Source organism: Rhincodon typus, chromosome 20 (genome assembly GCF_021869965.1).
Source record: "Rhincodon typus isolate 14 chromosome 20, sRhiTyp1.1, whole genome shotgun sequence".
Taxonomy (NCBI): Eukaryota; Metazoa; Chordata; class Chondrichthyes; order Orectolobiformes; family Rhincodontidae; genus Rhincodon; species Rhincodon typus.
In genome coordinates, this window is record NC_063351.1 from 44,295,538 (window position 1) to 44,319,010 (window position 23,473).

The following is a 23,473-nucleotide window of genomic DNA, read 5'->3' on the forward strand; positions in this document are numbered from 1 at the left end:
CAAGACATTGGTAAGGCCACATTTGGAATACTGCATGCAGTTCTGGTCGCCCGACTATAGAAAGGATACTATTATACTAGAAAGACTGCTGAAAAGATTTACTAGGATGTTGCCCTGGTTGAGTTATAGGGAGAGCTTGGATGGGGTGGGACTTTTTTCCCTGGAGTGCAGGAGACTGAGGGGTGACCTTATAGAGATCTATAAGATCATGAGAGGCACAGATAAGGTAGATAGTCAGCTGCTTATCACCAAGGGAGGAGAGTCTAAAACTAGACGGCATGGGTTTAAGTTGAGAGGGGAGAGATACAAAAGGGCCCAGACAAGCAATTTGTTTATAAAGAGGGTGGTGAGTGTCTGGAACAGGCTAACAAAGGAAGTGGTGGAAGCAAGTAAATTTTCATCATTTAAGAGACATTTGGACAGGTACAGGGATGGGATGTGTCTGAAGGGATATGGACCAAATACAGGCAAATGGGAGTAGATTAACTGTGAAAACTGGGCAGCATGGACAAGTTGGGCTGAAGAGCCTGTTTCCATGCTGTAAACCTCTACGACTCTACAACACTGAATTATTTGTTGACTGCTCACACCTTCAGTGTCTTAAGCACCTATATACTCACATTTCTTTATTCCTGAACACTATTTAAAATAGAGCTCTTCAGTTTATACTGTCTCACCATGTCTGTATTCAAACTTCATCTGCCACCTATCTGCCCATTTCACAAACTTGTCAATGTCTTTCTGTAGCTTTACACTGTCTTGTCAGAGTTTAGAAAGCTTCCAAGATTTGTATCGACTGCAAACTTGGAAATTGTCACCTACACTCTAAGATCTATTTATCGTGAACAAACAAGCATCACAAAACCAACTTCTGAAGTACAAACCTTCCTCCAAACTGAAAAGTATCCATTAACAATTGCACTTTAGTTCCTATCTCTCAGTCAATTTTATATCTAAGTTTCTATTGTCCTTTTTACACCATGAACTATAACTTTGCTCACATATCTGTTTCGTGGCCCTGTATCAAATGTCTTTTGGAAGTCCATGTCCACCATATCAACAGCATTAGCTTCATCAACTATATCCCTTACCTCTTCAAACTAAAACAAAGAACTATGGATGCTGGTGTCTGAAATAAAAACAGAAAAAGCTGAGGAAACTCAGCAGATCTGGCAACATGTGCGGACAGAAAACGTTTCCAGTCTGGTGACCCTTCTTCAGAACCTCATCAAAATACTCCAGCAAGTTAACGGAACACAATTTTCCCTCAAGAAATCCATACTGGCTCTTCCTATTGAACCCATATCTTTCCATATGGCTATTAATTCCATCCTGAATAATTGTTTTTAAGAAGTTTCCCACTGCTAAAGTGTGTAATTGTTGGGCTTAACCTTCCAAATTTCTTTGAACCAGGGTATTACACTTGTCTTTCTTCAGCCGCCTGCACCTCCCCTGGGTCTAAGGAAGACTGAAGGATAACTGTCAGTACCCCTGCAATTTCTACTCTCACTTCCTTCAATGTCCTTAGATACATCTCCTCCTGTTCAGGAACCTTATTAGATTTACCTACTATCTATCTATCTAAATATCTAAAAAAGCAATCTATCTTTTGTCATGTTGTCTTGTGTCCATTGCGATGAGTTTGGGTTCAAGACAGAAAGCTAGCCAAGGAGAAGGTAAGGTCAAATTCTATCTTCAGACTTAGACTTCTTTAGAACTCTGTTTATTGCATTTCAACTCTAATTATCACTGTGCTTAGTGTTCTGAGATATTTCAGGCTCTTTTTGCTCCAAGGTCTGACAGCTCTCCCTAGGCATTCAACCCTGTCATAAACATTGGTTAACATCTATATAGATTAACTTAGACTGCTTCCTTTTACAACATACTGTACATTTGCCTAATAGCTCTCTCATCTCTCCCCAAGTCTTTATCATGATACATCTCTGCCAACAGAGTTAGGAGTGTTTGTGACAACTTGAAGGAAAGTTGGTGAGCCTTCCCTTTCTCTACTGGGTTCCATTGGGTAAGCAGTTCTTCCTGAAGGGCCTTTCACTGATCTAGCTGCAGGAAAATATAGGGAAGTAAGGTTGCTTCTTCTCCATTATAAGCATCTGGATTGGGTGGTGATGTTACTTCACAGAGACATTCCCTCCATCATAAGGTCAGAAGTTGGGGATGTTCGCTGATTATTGCACAATGTTCAGCACAATTCCTGTCTCCTCAGATATTGAAGCAGTCCATGTGCAAATGCAACAAGATCTGGACAATATCCAGGCTTGGGCTGATGAGTGTAAGTAATATTTGTTAAGCAATAAATGCCAAGCAATGACCACCTCCAATAAGAGACAGTCTAATCATTGCCCCTTGACATTCAATGGTGTTACCATCACTGAATCCCCTGCTATCAACAGCCTGGGGTTACCATCGATTAGAAACTCAACTAGACTCACCGTATAAATACAGTGGAAACAAGAGCAGGTCAGAGGCTAGGAATACTGTGGCGAGTAACTTACTTCCTGACACCTCAAAGCAAGTCCGCCAACTACAAGGCACAAGTCAGGAGTGTGATGGAATACTCCCCACTTGCCTGGACAAGTGCAGCCCCAACAACACTCAAGAAGCTTGACAGCATCCAGGACAAAGCAGCCCGCTTGATTAGCACCACATCTACATGCATTCACTCCCTTCTCCACCGACACTCAGTAGCAGCAGTGTGTACTCTCTACAAGATGCACTGCAGAAATTCACCAAAGATCCTTAGATAGTACCTTCCAAACCTATGACCACTTCCATCGAAGGATAAGGGTATCAGGTGCATGGGAACACCAACCCCTGTAAGTTCCCCTCCAAGTCATTCACCGTCCTGACTTGGAAATACATCGCCGTTCCTTCATTTTTGTTGGATCAAAATCCAGAATTCCCTCCCTGACAGCATGGTGGGTCTAACTTCAGCACATGGACTGCAGCGGTTCAAGAAGGCAGCTCACCACCACCTTCTCAATGGCAACTACGGACAGGCAATAAATGATGACCCAGCTAACGTTGCCCAGGTCACACGAGAGAAATACAAAAACAGCAAAAAACAAACCAAAGAACTACAGATGAAATCTGAAACAAAAACAGAATTTGCTGGAAAAACTCAGCAGAATCTGGCACCGTCTGTGGAGAGAAAGCATAGTTAATGTTTCGAGTCTGGTAACTCTTCGTCAGATAAGGGCAATGTTTTTTGTACATAGGTAGTTGTTCCTCAAATATTGCAACATTGACCTACTCAGTTCCCAGGTAAGAAAACAATTTGATTTGATGTTTGGTAATCTGTTTTCCTACAATGAGTACATTGTCGATATAAGGCTGAACAGTTTTACTTTTGCTGATGTGGAGTTTTGAAACCACATTTGTGACAAGACACTCTTGTATTGTTTCAGATTTTGTGTAGTTGTTGCCACATAGAGTCATACAGTCGTAGAGCTGTACAGCTTGGAAACAGACCCTTTGGTCCAACTCGTCCATGCCGACCAGATAACCTAATATAATCTAGTCCCATTTGCCAACATTTGGCCCATATCCCTCTAAACCCTTCCTATTCATATACCCATCCAGATGCCTTTTAAATGTTGTAATTGTACCAGCCTCCACCACTTTCTCTGGCAGCTCATTCCATACACGCACCACCCTCTGCGTGCAACATTGCCCCTTAGGTCCCTCTCAAATCTTTCCCTTCTCACCTTAAACTTATGCCCTCTAGTTTTGGACTTTGCTGTCCTGGGGAAAAGACCTTGGCTATTCACCCTATCTATGCCCGTCATGATTTTATGAACCTGTATAAGGTCACCCCTCAGCTCCAATGCTCCAGGGAAAATAGCCCCAGCCTATTCAGCCTCTCCCTATAGCTCAAACCCTCCAACCCTGACAACATCCTTGTAAATCTTTTCTGAACCCTTTCAAATTTCACAACACCCTTCCTATAGCAGGGAGACCAGAATTAAACACAATATTCCAAAAGTGGCCTAACCAATGTCCTGTACAGCTGCAACATGACCTCCCAACTCTTATACTCAATGCACTGACCAATAAAGACAAGCATACCAAACGCCTTCCTCACTATCCTATCTACCTGCGACTTCACTTTCAAGGAACTATGAACCTCCACTCCAAGTTCTCTTTGTTCGGCACACACCCCATGACCTTTCCATTAAGTGTATAAGTCCTGCCCTGATTTGTCTTTCCAAAATGCAGCACCTCACATTTATTGAAATTATGCTCCACCCGCCGCTCCTCAACCCATTGGCCCATCTCCCATTGTACTCTGAGGTAACCTTCTTCGCTGTCCGCTACACCTTCAATTTTGGTAAATTGTGTATTTTTCAGAAGAGAAGTCTAGTACCTGTGGTTGAATGTTCTATTGTGCTTTGAGTAGGTGATGATCTCCATAGAAAGTATTGTGTTAAATGGAATTTTTGCTAAAAGCTATGTAAATCCACACAAGTTCCATTTTCCAGCACTTGGCCCCACTTAAATGTTGTGATATTTCAAGTGCTCATCCAAGTAGTTTTTAAAGGTTTATGAGGTTTCCTGCTTCAACTACCTAGTGTATTCCAGATACCCATCACCCTCTGGGTGAAAAGAAGTTTCATAAAGTCCTCTCTAAGCCTCCTGCCTTTCACCTTAAAATTATGCCCCTTGTAACTGACCTTTCAATTAAGGGGTCAGCTCCTTCCAATCTACCCATGCCTTTATCATCCTAAACACCTCAATCAGGTCCCATCTGAGCATTCTTTGCTCCATTAAAAACAAACCGAGCTTATCCAGCCTCTCTTCATCCCTAAATTGCTCCATTCCAGGCAACATCCCAGGGAATCTCCTCTGCACCCCCTCCAGTACAATTATATTCTTCCGTCAGTGAGGCAACTGGAACTGCACACAATATTCCAGCTGTGACCAAACCAAAGTCTGGCACAGCTTTGCTCACTGTTGTAATGTTGTTCCACTGATGTAATGTAAGAAATGCATCAGCTAATTTGTGCGCACCAAATTGCGAGACGGGCGGCACGGTGGCTCAGTGGTTAGCACTGCTGCCTTACAGCGCCAGGGACCCAGGTTCGATTCCACCCTCAGGCGACTGTCTGTGTGGAGTTTGCATGTTCTCCCCGTGTCTGCATGGGTTTCCTCTGGGTGCTCTGGTTTCCTCCCACTGTCCAAAGATGTGCAGGGTAGGTGGATTGGCCATGCTAAATTGTCCTGTAGTGTCCAGGGATATTTGGGTTAGACATGGAGAAATGTAAGGGCAAGGGTAAGGGGAATGAGTGGGGGTGGCATGCTCTTCTGGGGGGTGGTTGGTGTGGACTTGTTGGGCCAAATGGCTTGTTTCCATACTGTAGGGACTCTATGAACAAATCACCAGTTTCAGGTGTTGGATGAGGGATAAAAGTTGACCAGAAAGATACTGTGGTGGTGCAGTGGCAGTGTCCCTGGACTAAGAGATCTGGGTTCAAATCCCACCTGCTCCAGAGATGTGTAATAACATCTCTGAACAGGTTGTTTAAAAAAAAAGGTTAAATTAAAAAAAAAATTGTCCAGGACACCATGGGATCCTATATGTTCACTTGAGAGTGAAGAACAGGATGTTAGTTTATCATCTGAAGGATGGCACCTCTGACAGTGCATCATGCCCCAGATTCTCGAGTAGGTTCTAAACCACAACTTTCCAATTCAGAGATGTATCATAGCTGAGAGCTCGAGTGACATTGTTGCCAAGAACAGAAGGGAAGACAGGCCTAAACATTGGAAGCAAGACAATTTCAAAATGAAAAGGAGAGTTATTGAATTTTGCCAGGTGGATGCAGTTCCTCAGATACCTGCCAGCCCTCTTGAAACTTACGTAAATGAATGTTCACTCTCCAGAAGAAATCACCAAATTGGTATCAGCTTATTTAGTGCTCTTGTCAGGCAACGGTTGTGTCCCTACTTCAGAGCCAGGAGTTCAAGTCCCACCTGGTCCAGAGATGTGTCATTACATGGAATCTCTACAGTGTGGAAGCAGGCCATTCAGTCCATCGAGTCCTGCACCAACTCTCCAAAGAGGATCCCATGCAGACCCCTGCCTCTAACCCCATATCCCTTCATTTCCCTTGGCTAATCCAAATGGTCTCTCCATCCCTGCACACTATGGCCAGTTTAGCATGGCCAATCCACCTAACCTGCACATCTTTGGACTGTGGGAGGAAACCAGAGCACCCGGGGGAAACCCACGCAGACACGGGGAGAATGTGCAAACTCCACACAGACAGTCATACAAGGCTGGAATCAAACCAAGGTCTCTGGTGCTATGAAGCAGCAGTGCTACTCACTGCTCTGGTAATTGAAACCTGAAACTATTTCAAACTGCAGGTAGAGAAGTGGACGAGGGCAGTTAAGAGGAAGAGTCTGATTGCTTAGTCGTGTCTTTGTAACATTAGTGGCCCCTAGGCAGAGGCTCATCAGGTTCAAACCGCACTCCTGAGGCTTGGGCATAAAAGTCAAGGCTGACTCCTAGTTAGACAATTGAGAGAGCAATGCAACATTGGAAGAGTTGTTAAACAGAGGCTCAATCTGTCCTCTGAAGTGGATATAATAGATCATTTGGCACTACATCAGAGAAATAGGGGTGGCACTTATCTTGAGTCAATACTTATCCTTCAATCAACATCATTAAAAAACAGAAGACGAGTTGATGCAACCTCCCTGTGTAAATTAGTCACTTCTTACTGTTCAATAGCACCTCATTGTCTGTAAAGTGCTTCACAATGCTCTGAGGTTGCAAAACTAAATCGCAATAAAAAAGCAAATTCTTTCCTTTCCTTTCGATCCTGCGGTAACCCATTTGATTCACCGGGCCGGCCGCTGATCAATTCCATCACGGGCTAAGGAGATAATTATTCATTTCAAGGTTAAACTGAGCCAGGGGTCATTCATTTCATGTGCCATCAGCTCTTTAATAGAGTGTATATCAGCTCCCTGACAGCTGGTACTGTCACAGCACAGGCTTGAATGAAGTTTAAACATGCAACACATTACTTTAACAAGGGAAGCCCAACCCAGATAGGTGCTGATTGATGACAAGCGATTTGAATTCTATATAGGAAGTTTGCTGACTGCGTTGAGAAATAAATTACTCAAGAATGTTGGCTGCAAAAGGGGCTTGGCTCGATGCCCACAGAAATTATCCTTTACATTCCAGCAGCTGAAAGCTGGGTCCGACTCAGGGAATGCTTACAAAGCTAAAAATGGATCGACTGGTCAAGCACTAGAAACATCACAGGCAGTAACCCTTTCAGTTCAATGTCAACCACTGTTCAGTGGATTGTAATCCAACCTTTCAGTGAGAAAGTTGTCAGTTCATAGTTCTCTCTTGGTGACTGAGCACCGCTCCCAAACCCATGCCACCTAATGAGTGAAATGTTACACTGGCATCTTACCCTCCATCTGAGACCGATGTGAAAGAATTTGTTTGGGACATTATTTATCTGCAAACAGACTTTCCAGACATTGTCTTGTTGCTGTTTCTAGGATCTTGCCCTGCGTGAACTGGCTGCTGTGTTTCCTACAATGGCGACTGCACTTCTGAAGTACTTTGTAGACAATAAAAACTTTGGGATGCATGGAGTTTGCGAGGGATGTTAATGGCAGTAAATCTTTCTTTCAATGGGTCACTTCTGTGTAGCACGGTGGCTCAGTGGCTAGCACTGCTACTCCACAGTGCCAGGGACCTGGGTTTGATTCCAGCCTCAGATAACTGTCTGAGTGGGGTTTGCATGTTCTCCCCGTGTCTGTGCGGGTCTCCTCCGGGTGCTCCGGTTCCTTCCCACCGTCCAAAGATGTGCAGGTTAGTTGGATTGACCATGCTAAATTGCCCGTAGTGTTCAGGGATGTGCAGGCTAGGTGTATTGGGCATGGATATGCAGGATTACGGGGATAGGGTAAGGAGGTAGGTCTGGATAGGATGCTCTTCAGAAGGGTAGTGTAGACTCAATGGGCTGAATGGCCAGCTTCCCCACTGTAGGGATACTAACATGTTCTGGCATATTTGGGTACTTTTCAATCTTGTATGTGCTTCCAGTGGTCTTGTGGATGGCAAAGTGAGCATGAGGTGGTGGGGGTTTGTGTGTCTGGCTAACAGACGGGAAAGTGTCACGTTCAGACCTTTTAGCTTCCTTAAATTTTCTTCTATCCTCTGCCCTTTATTTTACTTCAGTAACATGTTGCAAGACCAAGGTTTAATAAGATGGTTATGTTTTAACCAGTCTCTTTCAATTCAAGGAAAAACAGGGCGTGTGACCTGCTGTCAGGTGTGCTTGAGGATAAGTTGATGTCACCAGGATGTCAAGGGGCCTGGGGCACATATCAAGTCGCAGTGAAACATAAATGCCAGTTTTGACACCTGAAGAAAAAGGCAGAGCCAGCTTGGTCTGGCATTGTCAGATTTACTGTTGAAGAGACTGTGGAGATTGATGGAGAGAGTCCCAGAGTGAAAGGAAACACGTCCGCCAGGCAGAATGTTGGTGGGAACTCATACTCTAGCTGAAGTGATGGAACCTGCAGAGATTGAACAAACACTGGAAGACTCCCCCTGGTGTAGCTGCATGAAGGAATCACAAGCCTGCTGGAAGCTGGTTTGGGAATTCTCAGAAGAAACCATAGAAACAACTTGCAAAGGTTGTGGATGATTATCCCTGAGCAAAGCAGGGAGAAATGAGCCTATTGGATACTGGGAGTCACTTTAAACTTGATCCTGTTGAGACTACAATTCTGCAGAACGTGTGCTGTAACATTTAAAGGCAGCGTAAACTTTTCAGATTTGCTTGGAAGATAAGATACCATTTTTGGTAGTTTAGTGTACAAGTTTCCCAGAAAGTAATGTTAAGTTATTAATCTCTGCAGGCCTTCGAGCAATGTACGTTAATGGTCTATTATCTTGCTAAGCATGGCAAACAGGAGGCTGGATGGACACAGCAAGACTCCAGATTCTGTCTGTCTTGCTGTGTCCTTCCAGCCTCCTGTTTGTCTACCTTGGATTCCAGCTTCTACAGTTTTTTTTATCTTTAATCTTGCTAAGCATACTTTTTAAAAATTCATTCGCAGAATAAGAGCATCACTGGCTAGGCATTACCCATCCCTAATTGAGGGCAAATGTTTTTACACAGAGGGTAGTAGGTGCCTGGAATGCACTGCCAGGAGAGGTGGTAGAAGCAGGTATGTTAGCAATGTTTAAGAGTCATTTAGACAGACACAGGAACAGACAGGGGATAAAGGGATATAGATCATGTGCAGGCAGATGGGATCAGTTTAGAATAGCATCAGCTCGGCACAGTCACAGTGGGCCAAAAGGCCTCTCCCTGCTCTATACTATTCTGTGGTCAGTGTGGTCATACAACTCATTTATGCTGTTCCTGCTGTCTCCCTATATCCTTTAGCCTTAAAAACTGTATCTAACTCCTTCTTGGAAACATTCAACATCTTGGCCCCAAACACCTCTGTAGCAGGGTATTCCACAGGCTCACCACTCTCTGGGTGAAGATATTTTTCCTCATCTCAGTCCGAAATGGCCAACCCCATATCCTTAAACAGTGACCACTGGCTCTGGACTTCCTGTGTAATCAGGAACGTTCTTCCTGCATTTGCTCTGCCTGAGTCCCATTAGAATTTTACAGGTGTATTTGAGATCCCTGTGTTCTTCTAAACTCCAGTGAATATGGTCCTAACTGATCCAATCTCTTTCCATCTCACTTGTGAGAGGCAACTGGTGGTGGTTTAACTTGAGAGTCACCACACCTTAGGCAAGGGGAGAAGTTGAGAAGGAGAGTCCTTCATGATAACCTCAGATGGTGATGGGAATTCATCCCACATTGTTAACATTTCTCTGCATCGCAAACCAGCCATCCAAACCAACTGAGCTAACTGACCCCCTATTGGAACATAATTGTGGAATAAAGGAGAACAGCTTCCCAGGTCCAAATATCCACAATTAAATGAAAAACAAAACCAGAAAGATGGTGCCTGAGTTAGCCTATATTTTCACAAACTTACCAATAGCAGAGACTTACCATTGAATTCCACCAAAAGATATGAGGCTATTCGAGTTACCTGTTAGTTACTCATTCAATAACAGTTATATTTAACTGGTGTATTAAATAGTAAGTGAATATGTAACAGCAGAATAATCATATTACTGCCAAAACAAACTTTCTTGCACTGAAATTAGTTGTTGGAATGATTTAATCTTTTGTTTACAATTTCTGTCTTTTTCTTTAATGTTTCTGTCTCTCTTAAGGCCATATGACCATAAGAAATAAGAGCAGAATAAGGTCATTCAGCCCATTAAGTCTGCTCCACCATTTTGACATGTTTCTCAACCCCATTCTCCTGCCTTCTCCATACAATCCTCAACACCCTTATCAATCAAGAACCTGTCTACTTCTGTCTTTAATACATTTAATGACTTGGCCTCCACAGCCTTCTGCAGCAATGAGGTCCACAGATTCATCGTCCTCTGGCTGAAGAAATTCCTCCTCATCTCAGTTCTAAAAAGTCATCCCTTCACTCTGAGGCTGTGCCCTTGGATCCCAGTCACTCCTACTTGTGGAAACACCTTCTCCACATCCACTTTATCCAGGCCGCTCAATATTTTGTAAGTTTCAGTGAGATTCCTCGCTCAACCTTCTAAACTCCATCGAGTGCAGACCCAGAGTCCTCAACTATTTTTCATATGACAAGCCCTTCATCCCCGGGATCATTCTTGTAAGCCTCCTCTCCAATGCCAGCACACCCTTCCTTAGATATGGGGCTCAAAACCGTTCACAGTACTCCAAATGTGGTCTGACCAGAGCCTTATACAGCCTCGGCAGTACGTTCCTGCTCTTGTATTCTAGTCCTCTTGAAATGAATGCTGACATTTCATTTGCCTTTCTAACTGCCAACTGAACCTATATGTTTACCTCAAAGTAATCCTGAACTAGGACTCCTGAGTCCCTTTATGCTTCAGATTTCCAAAGCCTTTCCCTACTTAGAAAACAGTCTACACCTCTATTCTTGCTACCAAAATGCGTAACCTCACATTTTCCCACATTGTATTCCATCTGCCACTTCGTTGCCCGCTCTCTTAGCCTGTTCGAGTCCTCCTGCAACCTCCCCACTTCCTCAACACTACCTGCCCTTCCACCTATCATTGTGTCATCTGAAAACTTGGTAATAATATCCTCAGTTCCTTTGTCCGTATCATTAATGGATAACGTGAATAGTTGTGATTCCAACACACACCACTGCGGAACTCCACCAGTCACCAGTTACCCTCCTGAAAAAGGCCCCTTTACCTCTACTCTCTGCCTGTACCCAGCTAACCCTCCAACCATGCCAGTCCCTTACCCCTAACACCATGGGTTCTTATCTTAATTAGCAGCCTCCTGTGCGGCCCTTTGTCAAAGGCCTTCTGGAAATCCAAATAGATCATGTCCACAGGCTCTCCTGTGTCTAACTTGTTCATTACTTCCTCAAAGAATTCTAACAGATTTGTCAGGCATGACCTCCCCTAGACGAATCTGTGCTGACTCAGCCCTATTTTAACATGCACTTCCAAGTACTCCGCAACCTCATCCTTAATAATGGAATCTAAAATGTTACCAATGACCAAGGTCAGGCTAATTTCCTGTCTTCTGCCTCCTTCCCTTCTTAAACAGGGGTGTTACATTTGCCATTTTCCAGTCCTTTGGGACCCTCCCTAACTCCAGTAGTTCCTGAAAGGTCACCACCAATGCTTCTACAATCTCCTCAGCTGTCTCCTTGAGAACTCTGGGATGTAGTCCATCTGGTCCAGGTGATTTATCAATGTTCAGACCTTTCAACTTCCACAGCAGTTCTTCTTAATGATGGCCACTACACTCACATCTGCCTCCTGACTCTCTTGAAGATCTGATATGCGCTCTTATATATTTCCCAATCTTTACTCTCTGTGTGTGATTTAAACCTTATTTGTAATGCTTTAACTATACTTCCTGGTTCAGACACTGCATAGCTCAGAGAAGGTAACTGGACTGGGTGAAAAGGCTTAAAGCTGCCTGCTTAGCTCAAAGATAACATAGGCCCCATTTCGACAGGATAACAGAAAGCCTAGGTTTGAAAGTTCACACAATATGTGTAGGCAACAGTCACCCACAAGCAGCACCAAGCACCATTCCCTCAATAACTACAAGACGTAGGACAAAAAGCCACTCTAAGAATGGCTAAAGTCTAATGGCAAAGCCTTTTTGCTGAACTCATGAGATGGGAGCATATTATACGGTAAGATTTTCACTGCAGCGATGGGTTGGCTCGGTCAGGATCAGTCTTGCCTTTGGGTCCTAAGGTTAAAGCCTGAAGTCCCACTTTCAATCCAATAGCACTATCCCCAGGCTAGCCAACGAGAAACAAAAATAAATATAATTTTCCTTTTTTTTTGGCAATCCTTGCTTAAACGTGCAATTGCGGAACTCGAGACAAGTTCAACAGCAAGTTGTGATGCTCATAACAGTGGTTGAAGAACCTCATTCACTGCCTGGCCTTACACATGAGATGTGTTCCACAGCACGAGAAATATATTTTTTGTTTTGTCATCTGTAAATTCCCAAGAATTTTTGCACACCACCTAATCATAGAACCTTGCATTTCTCACGTCTGACCCACCTAGCCAGCACATCCCTACACTATGGGCAATTTCCCATGGCCAATCCACCTAACCTGCACATCTTTGGACTGTGGGAAGAAACCAGAGCACCCATTGGAAACCCACGCAGACACGGGGAGAATGGGCAAACTCCACACAGACAGACACCTGAGGCTGAAATCAAAGACGGGTCCCTGGCGCTGTGGGACAGCAGTGCTAACCACTGAGCCACGGGGTCATCCCCCCGCCAAAAACCTCGATACCACTAGGCACTTCATGGACTAATGGCAGTTAATGTCTTCAGAGAATCATAGAATTTTGCAGTACAGAACCCTTTGGCCCATCGAGTCTGTACCACCAAAGCGAAAAGGGAAGCGAATCGGAATTAGAATACGGGACCTACGCAACAGGGACAAACCTTCAGACGAATAAAGCCCCCAACCTCTGGTGAAACACAAAAAGGTTATAAAAATGTCCTTTCAATGAGGTTTGAGCCTGTCACCACACAATATTGATTTACCAATCAGACACGCTTTAACTGCTCCCTATGTAAATTAATGAGGAGAAGCGCAAAATAATTTATTTAAAGAAAGCCTTTCTCAATTTCAGAATTAGCTAACCACATATAATAAATCATTGAATTGATCAAATGATGCAATGGAATTCATCAAAATGGTTCACACATCCAAAACATATTTACTCTATTTTAAAGGTCAAATCAGTCGACAAGACTGAGGATGTGCCTAAATGAGTTATTTCCCTATTAAGGAAACAGTTAATTTTAATGATATTACTTTTTTTTCATCTTTTATTAAGCATATGAGAGTTGATGATCAGTGAATATTTCATTCCAACCTTTTTAAATCAGTTGAGTTAATCTTCTGGATATCAATGGGACCTAGGGGACAAGGCAGTTATTGTCTCTTCATGAGTTCCTGTTTATCACATGATCATTAACTGCAATCTTATTGGATCCTCCATCTATCCTTTGAGGGCAGATTCTATTAAACTCTTAAATGTGTATAATTCTCTTGCCCACTTTGTGTCCAATGCATGTTTTGCAGTGGGTTAAGATGGATAATGTTATATTGGTGCTAAAGCTATGTCAATAATCCAAGCAAAGCATTGTCTTATTTTGACCTTTTATGGGACGTCCTTTCATAACAACATCAGCGTTCACTGCCAATTCACTAATTGCCCTCACGAAGCTGAGCCACTTTGATGAACTGCTGTCACCCATGGGTGTTGGCACACCCAGATTGCTGTTAGCGAGGGTGTTCCAGGATGTTGACCCAGTGACAGTGAAGAAATATTTGAGAGACAGGATGGTGTGAGGCTCAGAGGAGAACCTGGAGGTGATGGTTCTCCCAGGCATCTGCTGCCTTTGCCCTTCTGGTGGCAGAGGTCAGGGGTTTGCAAGGTGCTGTCGGAGGAGTCTGGGTGAGTTGCTGAAGTAGGGATATGCCCCTTTGTGAACTCAGGATCTACATTTCGAATGTCTCATTGTCTTTCTGTTTGCAGAGATTTAAAAGGACCTGTAATCTCTCATCATTCCAAGTCATAATGATAGCCATTCCCATTCTGTGCCAGTCCCTACAGAATGGATTAAACCCCACCCCATTATAGAGTTAAAGGTTTATGACACAGAAGGAGGACTTATTGGTGCATCAAGACAGCACCAGCTCCGCTGTACAAAATTACAACGGGTTAAACCCCTTGCCATTCTGTTACTTTATGCAGAATTATAATTAATACACCACTCTCCCTCAATACAAAACTCTTGATTTATATGTTGAGATGGCGGCAGCAGAGTCAGCAGCATCTGGAATCTTGAGCCCAGGGCTCATCCATTCCATCTGCTTTTCCTTTCTTTTTCCTTCATTACTCAATTTTTCTCTGTTTATTCTGGTTTTGTAGGTTGGTTTTCTTTTAACTTACTCTGGAGAGAGTTCAGTCGTGGAGGCAGTGGCGAGGACGGCATTGGAGTCCAGAGTCTGGAGTCTGGCATGTGGAGTCGGGAGTGTGGAGGAAAGAGTGTGGAGGAAAGAGTGTGGGGTCCGGAGTGTGGGGTCCGGAGTGTGGGGTCCGGAGTGTGGCATAAAGAGTGTGGAGTCTGGAGTGTGGCGTATAGGGTGTGGAGTCTGCAGTGTGGTGTATGGAGTGTGGAGTCTGGAGAGTGGCATCTGGAGTGTGGCATCTGGAGTGTGGCGTATGGAGTGTGGCGTATGGAGTGTGGCGTATGGAGTGTGGCGTATGGAGTGTGGCGTATGGAGTGTGGCGTATGGAGAGCGGCATATGGAGTGTGGAGTCTGGAGAGTGGCGTATGGAGAGCGGCATATGGAGTGTGGCGTATGGAGAGTGGCGTATGGAGAGTGGCGTATGGAGAGTCGCGTATGGAGAGCGGCGTATGGAGAGCGGCGTATGGAGATCGGCGTATGGAGTGTGGAGTCTGGAGAGTGGTGTATGGAGAGTGGAGTCTGGAGGGTGGCGTATGGAGAGCAGCGTATGGAGAGTGGAGTCTGGAGAGTGGCGTATGGAGAGCGGCGTATGGAGAGTGGAGTCTGGAGAGTGGCGTATGGAGAGTGGCGTATGGAGAGTGGCGTATGGAGAGCAGCGTATGGAGAGCGGCGTCTGGAGAGCGGCGTATGGAGTGTGGCGTATGGAGAGTGGCGTATGGAGTGTGGAGTCTGGAGAGTGGCGTATGGAGAGCAGCGTATAGAGAGCGGCGTATAGAGAGCGGCGTCTGGATAGTGGCATATGGAGAGCGGCGTATGGAGAGCGGCGTCTGGATAGTGGCATATGGAGAGCGGCGTATGGAGAGCGGCGTATGGAGAGTGGAGTCTGGAGAGTGGCAGTGGCTGGATCTGGTGGGATTTTGATGGTTGGCAGAGGAGCGGATGGTGAGTACAGACACCAGTCAGCAGTGAGGGACTCAGCCCAGCGCAGGGGACAACAAGCTCTCATGTGGAAAGCCCAGGTGTGGAGTGACTGCAGGCCCATGGCTCAAAAAAGGGCTGTAACGCTGAGTTTTTAACTTATTTCTTTATTCTTCTGCTTTGTACTTAAGATTTTGTACCTAGGTACCTTTGTACCCAAGATGGTGCCAGGGATAGTGACATTGTACACTCCTCACTGTACTCCTGTACCCAGTGCTTGAGTACACGTGACAATAAACCTAATTCTAATTCTAATTCAAACGTGAAAGATGGGATGGAAATTGCTGCTCAGCTAACTGAGTACAGCTTATTGTTTTCATCTGCACTTAGAGTTGTAATTCAGGCTTAAAATAGATGCAATTATCTACTTTTAATCCTCCTGATAATGGACCAAGTTAACCAACCACCAATTTTCAATTTGAGATTGCGCCATTTATGTTCACTGAGCATCTTCTGCCATACAGCATCAGAGGGACCGGTGGAACGATGATAAAAGCTGCGGTTTTTGTACGAAGACTTCAAAGGTGGTCGTCCAATCATTAATTTAAAACAAACCTGAGCTGATCACAAATTGCCTTCATAAAGCTTTGATGTATCTGACAGAGTTTAATAGCATGAACTTTAAATGTCTTTTTTCTGCCTCTGAACCCTCTCATGAACATCCGCTGAAGGTTATCATTTAAAGGAACATAGAAACAAGTGGCCAACCAGCTCCTTGATCCTGATCCACCAATCAATCTGATCATGCCTGATCAGTCTCTTAACTCCATTCCCTCACTCTAGTCCCATCACGCTTGTATTACTGTATAGATTCCAGACCAGTCAGTTTTTTGGCAACACACTGTGTACAAAAGCACCCACTTGCCCTTCAGTAGCTGAAGTAATAACAGCAGACTACCTGAAGTTACAGTATCCTCACCATAGGTAGTCAATGGGTATCAAACCCAAATATGTGTAAGTCTGAGATCTTATAAGAGTGTATGTAGTCAGTTTTGTGAACAAATTACAAGACCATCTGTCTCAATTAGAATCCATGTTGTGGAGGTACCAGTGTTGGACTGGAGTGGACAAGGTCAGAAGTCACCTTGTGCCTGTGTGCTTCCCTCCACTGCACCTGATGAAGGACCATCACTCCGAAAGCTTGTGATTTCAAATAAACCTTTTGGACTATAATCTGGTGTTGTGTGATTTCTGATCTCAATTAGAACCCAATATTTATAGTGTATGTTACAAGGACTAACGTGTGGGTAATGGGGCTATACCTGACACTTAATCCCCTTGTCTAACAAGGGCCTACCCATTTCAATTTTTATATTCTCAATTGATCCCAGTTTTACATATTTCTCAGGGAGAGAGATCCAGATTTTCACAATATTTCATGTGAAGAAGTGTTTCCTGATGCCACCTTTTTAAATAATTCTGACTTAGAATGTTGGCATATTTTGTTGCCCAACTCTAATTGCCTTTGAAATGATTAGCTCTCCAGGCCATTTCCAATGGTATTTAAGAGACATTGCTGTGGATCAGGAGTGAGATTGAGAGCAGAGTGAGAAAGGTCAACAGATTTCATTCCCTCAAGGATATTAGAGAACCAGACTTCTTTTTTTACAATATTTGCATCACAGTCATCATTACTGATGGGATTTGGACCCAAAACTTCTGTATATTAGCCTGGGTCTCTGGATTACGAGACCAGTGATGTTACCTCTATGTCACCATCGCCTTGATCTCTGGACCCCTTCGCTTCTGCTCTTTGGGATGGGCCAGATTTTAATTGTCCCACCACTGATGACTATGCCTTTGACTGTGTGGCCTCCGAGCACTAAGATCCACCAATCCCAACCCCTCTCAACCCACTCTGTCTCTTTCTCTGCCTTGAAGATCATCCTTAAAATTTACCCCTTTAACATCTCCTTGCGTGGCTTAATCTAATGTTATTATGAATACACTGCTGTGAAACATCTAGGAGTGTTTTGCAACATTAAACGTGATATTTAAAAGAAAGAGTTGTTGTTGTTTGCCAGTTTTAATTGGAACATCCCAAGGTACTGGTCAAAAGTGTAAACAGAAAAATGTCAACATCAATATTTTAGGCCGGTGACCAAGTGCTTGCTAAAATTCTAATGATCACTTTTCTTTAGACCTGGTTCACACCCCATCTGACTTCAATGGGGTAATACGCAGCCTGGATTACTAACCAGGTGACACTAGGTGATCTTGTGGTGCTGTGGTAGTGTCACTGCCTCTGAGCCAGGAGGCCTGGGTTCAAATTCCACTGGTGTGTCGTAATGCTCTGAACAATTTCATTAGGAAACTATCTCCAGTCACATTATGCCACCACCTCTCCTGTTGTCCTACAAACTAGTCAATGCTTTTACATAGACTGCAACAAATAACAACTCTCACTCAACTAAGTTTTAAAAAGAAAAATTAAGACTTCTCTTTACATAATGATATTTGTGGCCGTGTGATGTCTCAAAGTGATTTACAGCCATTGAAGTAATTTTGAAGAGGAATCATATAATGTAGGAGACCAGCAGCTTATTTTGCACACTGCACACTTCCATAAATAGCAGTGAGACAAGCCAACCTGTTTTTGAGGGGCTAGCTGAGGGATCAATAGTGCATTGGCCATGCTAAATTGCCCTGTGGTATACATGGACATGCAGGCTAGGTGGATTCGTTATAGTAAATGCAGGTTACAGGGATAGGTTGGGATGCTCTTCAGAGGGTTGGTGCAGACTTGATGGGCTGAATGGCCTCTTTCCGCATTGTAGGGGTTCTATGATTCTATAAATATTGGCCAGGACAGTGGGGGTAACTCTCCTAATGTTCTTCAAAATAATACCATGGGATGTTTTACAGCCATCCAGGCACCTAGAAGGGTCTCAGTTGAATGTCTCATTGGAAAACAGGACCTCCAGCACTGCACTGGAGTCTTAACCTTTATTCTCCAGCTCTGGAGTAAGACCTGAACCTGGATCCTTGCATATTTATTTCGCAGTTAAAAGACTTTGTGAAACAATCATAGGTTCTTACCCTAAATTGGACCCTTCCATTCACACTGGTCTGCAGGTAGAAGCGGTGTGGTCCCATCCAGTTGCCATAGACTATGTCCACTTTCCCATCTCGGTTAAAGTCTGCCAGTGCCAGTCCACGGCCATGCTGCGTGGGGTCATCGATTCCTGAAGGAAGACCATCACTTGTTACAACATCTCTTGTCCACCTTACCCAAACAAACAGCTATCATTCCAAAGCCCTGCTTTCCCCTCGAGTCCTCTTACACCGGCAACATTAATTTCCTTCCAAATGTTCATCAAACTCTTCCACCACCTTCAATGAGCATTGTCATTTTTAGAAGGGCAAAACTTCATCGCAACCCAATCCCAAACTGATCACTCTTTTACCTGAGACTCCATCCTGCACAGTAGTATCACTTTTTATAAAAACACAAGATCTGCTTTTCTGTGCAGTTTCTAGACATGGACAGATAGACAAACACACACACACACACACACACACACACACACACACACCCAGATGATGTACACACTCAGCCACATGCAAACATACAAAGACACACATACCCACACACAGACATGTTCACATGCACAGACATACCTACACACAACACACACACTTGCACAGATATGCACACAGGTACAGTCACACACAAATACATATGCTGGTTCACTCTCTCTCTCTCACACACACACATCTGTATTATTTTGTGCAACACAAGTTGAAAGCACCTTCACTTCAACAATAATTCACTCCCTCTGCAATGTTTTAAATTTCTATGTAAATGTAAAAGATCTTCTTCAACAGAACATCAATTACACAACTCAAATCCTCATCCTACAAGACTCCAGCTAAGAGAATTGAGTATAGAGATCAGTGCAGCCAAATCATGGAGACACGGTTTTCCTACAGGCAGACGCAGTAGGCAATTATCAAATGTGCCCAGATAATTTGACTTGGGATGATGTTCATAGAATCCTAGAAATATCCATCACAGATTGAAGCCAGTCAGCACGTCAGGTCTGTGAAAAAGCATCTGTGCATTGTACCACAGCCCTGCTCTCTGTATATAACCTTGTCAATTCCTCATTGCTGAGTCCCTGTCTGATTCCCTTTTAAAATTACTCTTGGTATCTGCCTTGTCTACCTTTCCAGCTCGAGTGGTTCCAGTTCCTGACAACTCTCTGAGTAAAGAAGATCTTCTCATTGCATCTCTAGACCATTTTCCAGGACTTTTGATCATTTCTGTCATTGACACACTGGCTAGGGGAAATGACTTTTCCTCACCAAAACCACCCATCTCTTTGAGTAATGGGCCACCACCTCATCTTTTCAGATCCAAGGAGAATAGCACTGACATTCTCACAACAATTAAACCTCCTCTGTACCCTTGAAATATTCCTGTACGGTGGGGCCTAGAACTGTCTAATTGAAGCAGAACCTGACTTATTTCTATTCTAGCATGTTTTCTTCATGTTTATATACCTGTGCTTCTATTTAATCCAACTAAACCATGTGCTTTTAGCATGTTGCCCTGCTACCTTTAGGGTTTGCTGACATTGAAGCTTAGGTCTTTTTACTCATTTATACTTTTCCGATGCTGTGTTTAGGATACAGGCAATCTCTTCCATTCTGCAGTCTGTTCAGAAGTCAATTTGTACGTAAGTTGGAACACAGCACAATACAAAGCAGTTGTTTATAAGCACAGGAAATGTTCGTTAAGCCAGGTCTTTAAGATTACATCTCTGTGTGCGATTGTGTTTGTGAGTATGAGCGCTCGTTAGTTGGATGTTCGTAAATCAGTGACTCCCCCACTGTACTGTCTTTCCATACTGTTCCTCACAATCTGCATCATGTCATACTCCTCTGCATGAGGCAGGGCTCTGGGACTATCTATGTCAGTAAGACTAAAGCAGGTCACAAAGGTGTCTCACCAGCGCCTCTCTCCATGGCAATAAGGGATGGGCAGTAAATGCTGACCTTGCCAGAGATGCCCACATCCCAACAATAAATAAAACACACCATCTGACAGGTTTCTATAAGGCCATAAGGAGCAGAAGTAGGCCATGTGGCCCATCGGGTCAGCTCCACCATTCAATGAGATCATGGCTGATTAGATAATCCTGCACTCCACTTTCCTGCCTTTTCCCCATAACCCTTGATTCCTCTATTGATTAAAAAATCTGTCTGTCTCAGCCTTAAATATACTTAATGACCCAGCACTGTCAGCCCTCTGCAGTAAAGAATACCGCAGATTCACTACCCTTATAGAGAAAAGAATTTTCCTCATCCCTACCTTAAACAGCAATTCCCTACTGTGAGATTTTGTTGTCTGGACCACTACTGTCCCACAAGGAGAAACAATCTCTCCACATCTACCCTCCCAAGTCCCCGAAGAATCTAGTATGTTTAATAACGTCACCTCTCATTCCTCTAAACTCCAATGAGTTCAGACCTAACGCACTTAACCTCTCCTCATAAGAAAATTCCTCCATATCCAGGGCAGGTCTTCTCTGGGCTGTGTCCAATGACACTACAGGATCAAAACTGTTCACAGTGTTCCAACTGTGGTCTGATTAGTGCCTTGTATCAGTATTGGTTATTTTCACACTCCATTCCCACTGCAATAACAGTAAACATTCCATTTGCCTTCCCTATTACCTGCTGAAATTGGACGCTAACTTGATTCATGCATGAGGGCCATGGGTGGTTCAGTGGTTAGCTCTATTGTCTCACTGTTTCAGGGACCTGGGTTCAATTCCACTCTTGGCTGACTCTCTGTGTGGAGTTTGCACGTTCTCTTCTGTGTCTGCGTGGGTTTCCTCCCACAGTCCAAAGATGTGCAGGTTAGGTGGATTGGTTGTGGGAAATGTAGGGTTACAGGGATAGAGAGGGATGCTCTTTGCAGGGTTGGTGGACTCAAATGGCCTACTTCCACGCTGTCCCAACTCCCTCTGTTCTGCAGTCTTTCCCCATTTTTCTGCCCAACTAATCACTATCGCGAAGTCTTTAGTTCTCCTGCATTGTTCTTCTCGCCCCTGAATTGCACAGGAGGCGAACAAAGATATGTGCATTTGTCTGTTTCCAGAGCTGGACTTTTCATAAAACAGTTCATCAGCTCGAGAGGCATCAATCTGCACGAAGTGGGGGGTGAGCAGGAGCTCTCTCATTCTCACTGCCTGCCATACGCTTATCAGGACTGCACATTAATAAATTGACCTGATTGGCCACGTTGAGGACACATCTACCTTGACCAACAATCTCTTGGAATGGGACTGGTTCCCCGGGATTCTCGTTCAAAGACAGGGCCACCTGTCCGTCACTGTCTCTTTGCCAATGTCACATCAACTGAAAACTTAACAAAAGTTATTCCCAAAACCCGGTTTCCCGATTGTTTTCCAAAACCTGAAGAGAGTAATGTACCCAAATCTGACATATGCTGGCTGATGACGAGAGATAATGAGCACGAGAGACGCAGAGAAACAGAGACGAAGACAAGGAGAGAGCTATCTGGAGATCAGATCCTCCAATCGAAGCCACGTAACTTGGGCCAACCATAAATCAGTTTTGTCAATGGCCTTGACTCTGCTCAGGCCTGATAAGGAGTTGGAGAGGTGATAACCAAAAAGAAAGCCTGTGCTGATTAATAAGGGGCCTGACACTCAGTCTGCTCTCTGTGCAAACTTCCAAATCTGCTGACTCCACACTCGCACCAATCAACCCACCTTCAACAATCAAAACCAGTTTTGCAAAGTTCCAGATTGGCAAAAATCACGTTACAACAGAAGACAATTTGAGCTAGTGCAGACTGTAGAGTAATACATTACAACCGGACAGTCCAATTAATTCCTTGACACCCTGAATAGCGGAAAAATATATAGGGGTACGTTTGCCTGCATTTAATATATTATATCTGAGAGCGATTCACGGTGTTTAATGGAGAAATGCTTGTCTGTCACAGCTTCCACTTTGTACATAACAATCCTTAAAGATGAGTGTTACAAATATTGGATCCACTGGAGATACCTTTGCTTAGTTAATGATGCTACTGAGTCCTTAGTGGGTTGGATTTCTGCCTTAACTACATATTGTTCAATATGTAGCAAACTGATGGTGTCAGCCACTGGTTTGACAATAGGACTGACCCTCTAGTGACTTGCAATTCACGTTTCATTCTTCCACACGCACACTCCATTGGTACCTTGCCAAACCATGGAGCAAAACCTTTAAGTAATACAAATTATGAAGCTGCCTTCCTTTTTCATGTCTAGCAGATGAGCATAGTTAAAGTATTATAAAAAGCAAAATATTGTGTTTCATGATCTGGAGTCTTTTTCTCAGTATCAAGTGTGTATTGGCGAGAGCTGCATTAGGTTGTTTGACCTCAACATTGTTCCTAAGGTCCAGCTATCACTGATGCTGAATGTGTGTTTATAGAGATGGTCTGGCAATATGGGGTGACATGAGGGGAGAGTGAGTTGGTTGGGGGGTACATGAGTTGGCATGGTGGGGCCACTGGGCATGGTTGGCATGCTGAGGGGGCAGCAGTGGGTGGGTGGGGTCGTGAGTTGGAATGGAGGGACCATGAACCAGTTGGTGGGAGTCATAGGTTGGCATGAGAGGTTGATGGGGAAGGTGGTGGGGTAGTGGTAATGCCGCTGGACTAGTAACCCAGAGACTAATGTCTTTCAGAGAAGGAAATCTGTCATCCTTACCTGGTCTGGCCTACAAGTGACTCCAGACCCACAGCAACATGGTTGACTTTTAACTGCCCTCTGGGCAATAAACGCTGGTCCAGCCAGAGATACCTATGTCCCATGAATGAATAAAAAACAAACCTGGGGAT

General features: G+C 44.0%; 1 protein-coding gene across 1 annotated transcript in view; it reads right to left on the minus strand.

The window, feature by feature from the left end:
- Positions 1 to 23,473, minus strand: part of crtac1b (cartilage acidic protein 1b) — a 277,573-nt gene that overhangs the window by 66,021 nt on the left and 188,079 nt on the right. Inside the window, exon 7 of the mRNA XM_048608690.1 lies at positions 18,646 to 18,791. Coding sequence (XP_048464647.1) covers positions 18,646 to 18,791 — 146 coding nt within the window. The remainder of the gene's footprint in view (positions 1 to 18,645; positions 18,792 to 23,473) is intronic.